Source organism: Salvelinus sp. IW2-2015, unplaced genomic scaffold (assembly GCF_002910315.2).
Source record: "Salvelinus sp. IW2-2015 unplaced genomic scaffold, ASM291031v2 Un_scaffold16599, whole genome shotgun sequence".
NCBI classification, from domain to species: Eukaryota; Metazoa; Chordata; class Actinopteri; order Salmoniformes; family Salmonidae; genus Salvelinus; species Salvelinus sp. IW2-2015.
This window is the reverse complement of record NW_019957666.1, coordinates 80,345-84,581: the sequence shown is the minus strand read 5'-3', so window position 1 is coordinate 84,581 and position 4,237 is coordinate 80,345. Positions and strand designations below refer to the sequence as shown.

The 4,237-nt window shown below is 50.5% G+C and overlaps 1 protein-coding gene across 1 annotated transcript in view; it reads right to left on the bottom strand.

Moving 5' to 3' along the window:
- Positions 1–1,095: 1,095 nt before the first annotated feature.
- The window catches only part of LOC112080940 (rho GTPase-activating protein 40), a 17,876-nt gene continuing 14,734 nt past the window's right edge, over positions 1,096–4,237 (bottom strand). Inside the window, exon 7 of the mRNA XM_070442766.1 lies at positions 1,096–1,211. Coding sequence (XP_070298867.1) covers positions 1,096–1,211 — 116 coding nt within the window. The remainder of the gene's footprint in view (positions 1,212–4,237) is intronic.

The window sequence follows — 4,237 nt, the reverse complement described above, 5'->3', positions numbered from 1 at the left end:
GTGTATAGTTTATATTGATGTGATGGTGCAATGTCCAAGCTTCATCAAAACGTGTAAACACTATTCATAGATTACATATAGAAATGTATTCTAAAGGAGTGATGACACATGGGTAATAGGACTAGAGAATAAATATGCAGAACCGCAGCAAAGTACAACTGATCAAAAACATTTACAAGAATAAGAACACTGTCTGAAAAAAAGTCCCCGAAAAGAGTGGATGAGCTTACATGACTGTTATGTTACTATCAGAAACATATATTGAACCATTTCAAAGGAGAACCTTAATGACTACATACATACATATACATACAGATACATCCAATCAATTATAAATAGTCAATCCATCGTGATATTCAATACTTCATCAAATCCTTCAAAAACAAAAAACAAACAGAAAGGTTGAAGTCCAGCTTCACTATCTGTCTTAAACAACCGTTCCCGTTAGAGGTACTATAATCATGTCTTAGAGGTTGACCTTTGATCCCTTAGAGAGAACTATGCCCTCTGTCCCCTGCGCTCTTATGGAGCCATCAGAGGCCAAGAGCCATCAGGGACAYGGACCTAAGAGTCCCTGTCCCTTACATCAGTTCATCAGAGTACCTGACTTTCCCTCTGTGTGACATTAAAGAAATAGACAAACAAGGAAAAGAGATGCATGTTCCTCTCTTATTACTTTGTGATCAAATGGCCTGAGCAGAAGGAACGGAGAGAGAGAGTGGGAGAGAAAGAAAGAAAGACAGAAAGAAAGAAAGAGAGACTCAGTGGCAGCTGCATCAGATTCCCATCTGGGCTTCTGCGGATGCTGGGAAGTGATTGGCTGAGAGCCTGAGAGCTTAGCTGACAAGCCGGGAAGCAGCCTCAGACACAAGCTCAGCCACTCCTCCACCTGAAGTCTGGAGGTSGTGTGTTTATCAGCAGTAGCTGCTTTACTTCTCCTAGTCTGGTCTCCCCCGCAACGGGCAGAGAGAGGGCTCAGTCTTGAAGTGGTTTGTGGTGGCAGCATCCTCTTCTCCTCCACTCCACCTGGTCTSCCTCCTCCTCTGGCTGGCTCTTGAAGCCCCCTGCTGGTCTCTCCCTCCTCCTGCGACTGTCTTATATCTGCAGTCCCCTACTGGTGGTCAGTGGTTTCGGTTTGATGACCCACTCTCCACTGGGGTTGTTGTTGTACAGGTCCAGGAGATGGGTCTCTGGGTCCAGGCAGTGCTCACCTACAGGACAGAACAGAAACAACACAAGGCAGAGTCAATACCGAGGGACAGATTTTGTAATTGAACATGTTTTATATACAGGTTATTTCTCATTCAGATCAAATCTCTCTTCTCAAGAGAGAAGTTTTTTGAACGGAAAACAATAAACTTGCCTTGTTTTTGGTCGTGAATTGCAACGTAACATTCTGAGTGGCCGTGTGAATGATTGGGTCCAGTACATAAACAAGTGCAGTAGCTACATGTGGAAGTTATTTGTCCTGCTTGATAACTGCAGATGCACACGTTGCCCCGCCCCCTTCTCTCGCTCTCTCTCCTCTCTCTCCCCTCTATCCCTCTCTCTCTATCCCTCTCCCCCCTCTCTCTCTCTCTCTCTCTTTCTCCCCCCTCTCTCTCTCCCTCCTCTTTCTCTCCCTCTCTCTCTCTCTCTCTCTCCTCCCCCTCTCTCTCCTTCCCCCCTCCCTCTTCTCTTCCCCCCTCTCTCCCTCTCTCTCTCCCCCCCCCCCCTCTCTTCACCCCCTCTACCCCTCTCTCACCCCCCTCTCCCTTCTCGCCCCCCTCTCTTCTCGCAGTTCATTGCGGTAAGGCCTGGCAGCATAATCAGTTCAATCAGCAGAAAGACATGCACATGTCAGAGTCACTCATGTAACCTTCTAATGTGGTCTGCAGCCTGATTAGAATAGCAAAAACGGGATTCAAAGTCTAATTTGAAATAATTTTAATTGAAGCCTGTGCTTGATTAGCTTGCCCTGATTGCAATTAAATATCAGTTAGAAAGAATGGAAAGAAAACAAACACTCCCAAGTTTTTGAAAGATTTCAAATAGTATTTGAACCCATGTCTGGTAAGAATGTCTGGGTAAGGGGTGGAGGCTGGTAGATAGTCTGGTATGGGTGCGACGGCTGGTAGATTAGTCTGGGTATGGGGTGAAGCTGGTAAGATAGTCTGGGTAGGGTGGAGGCTGGTAGATAGTCTGGGTAGGGTGGAGGCTGGTAGATAGTCGGGTAAGGGTGGGGGCTGGTAGATAGTCTGGGTAATGGGGTAGAGCTGGTAAGTAGCTGGGTAAGGGGTGGAGGCTGCGTAGATGTCTGGTATGGGGTGGAGGCTGGTAGATAGTCTGGGTAAGGGTGGAAGCTGGGTAGAAGTCTGGGTAAGGGGGAGGCTGGTAAGATAGTCTGGTAGGGTGAGGCTGGTAGTAGACTGGGTAGGGGTGGAGGCTGTAGATAGTTGGGTAAGGGGTGAGGCTGGTAGATAGTCTGGGTATGGGGTGGAGGCTGGATAGATAGTCTGGTAAGGGGTGGAGCTGGTAGATAGTCTGGGTAAGGGGTGGAGGCTGTAGATAGTCTGGGTATGGGGTGGAGGCTGGTAGATAGTCTGGGTATGGGGTGGAGCTGTAGATAGTCTGGGTATGGGGTGGAGGCTGTAGATAGTCTGGGTATGGGGTGGAGGCTGTAGTAGTCTGGGTATGGGTGGAGGCTGGTAGATAGTCTGGGTAGGGTGGAGACTAGTAGATAGCGGGCTTGGGTGGAGGCTGGTAGATAGTCTGGGTATGGGGTGGAGACTGTAGAAGTCTGGATAGGGGTGGAGGCTGGTAGATAGTCCTGGGTATGGGGTGGAGCTGTAGATAGTCTGGGGTATGGGGGTGGAGGCTGTAGATAGTCTGGGTATGGGTGGAGGCTGTAGATAGTCTGGGTATGGGGTGGAGGGCTGGTAGATGTCTGGATGGGGTGGAGGCCTAGTAGATAGTATGGGTATGGGGTGGAGGCTGGTAGATAGTCTGGGTAATGGGGTGAGGCTGGTAGATAGTCTGGGTAAGGGTGGAGGCTGGTAGATAGTCTGGGTATGGGGTGGAAGGCTGGTAAGATAGTCTGGGTATGGGGTGGAGGACTGGTAGATAGTCTGGGTAAGGGGTGAAGGCTGGTAGATAGTCTGGGTATGGGTGGAGGCTGGTAGATAGCTGGTATGGGGTGGAGGCTCTGGTAGATAGTCTGGTAAGGGGTGAGGCTGGTAGATAGTCCTGGGTAGGGGTGGAGGCTGGTAGATAGTCTGGGTTAGGGTGGAGGCTGGTAGATAGTCTGGGTATGGGGTGGAGGCTGGTAGATAGATCTGGGTATGGGGTGGAGGCTGGTAGATAGTCTGGGTAAGGGGGGCTGATAGAATAGTCTGGGGTAGGGGGAGGCTGGTAGATAGTTCTGGGGTAAGGGTGGGAGGCTGGTAGATAGGTCTGGATATGGGTGGAGGCCTGTTAGGAAGTCTCGGGTATGGGTGGAGGACTGAGTAGATTATGCTGGGTATGGGGTGGAGCTGCGTAGATAGTCTGGGTAATGGGGTGGAGACTGAGTAAGATAGTCTGGGTATCGGGTGGAGGGAGAGTTCTGGTATGGGTGAGAGTAGTACTGTTAGGGGTGGTAGGGTCTGGGTAGCATAGTCTGGGTAAGGGTGGGGGCTGGTAGATTAGTGCTGGTATGGGTGGGGCTGGTAGATAGTCTGGGTAGGGTGGAGGCTGGTAGATAGTCTGGGTATGGGGTGGGACTGTAGATAGTACGGGTATGGGGGTGGAGGCTGAGTAGATAGTCTTGGGGTATGGGGTGGGAGGGACTGGGTAGTATATCTGGGTAAGGGGTGGGGCGGGACTGGTAGAATAGTCTGGATATAGGGGTGGAGGCTCGAGATAGGTCTGGGTATGGGGGTGGAGACGCAGTAGATAGTCTTGGGTATGGGGCTGGAGAGCCTGGTAATGGGAGATGTCTGGGTAGGGGTGGAGGCTGGTTAGATAGTCTGGGTATAGGGGTGGAGACTGTAGATAGTCTGGGGTAATGGGTGAGCTGGTAGGATAGTCTGGGTAAGGGGTGGAGGCTGGTAGGATGTCTGGGTAAAGGGGTGGGGCTGGTAGATAGTCTGGGGGTAGGTGGGAGGGGCTGGTAGATAGAACCCTTGGGGTAAGGGCTGGAGGCTGGTAAAGATAGACTGGGTCAGGGGTGGAGCTTGTGTTTGGTAACTACCAATATTTCCTCCACTTCATACATGCA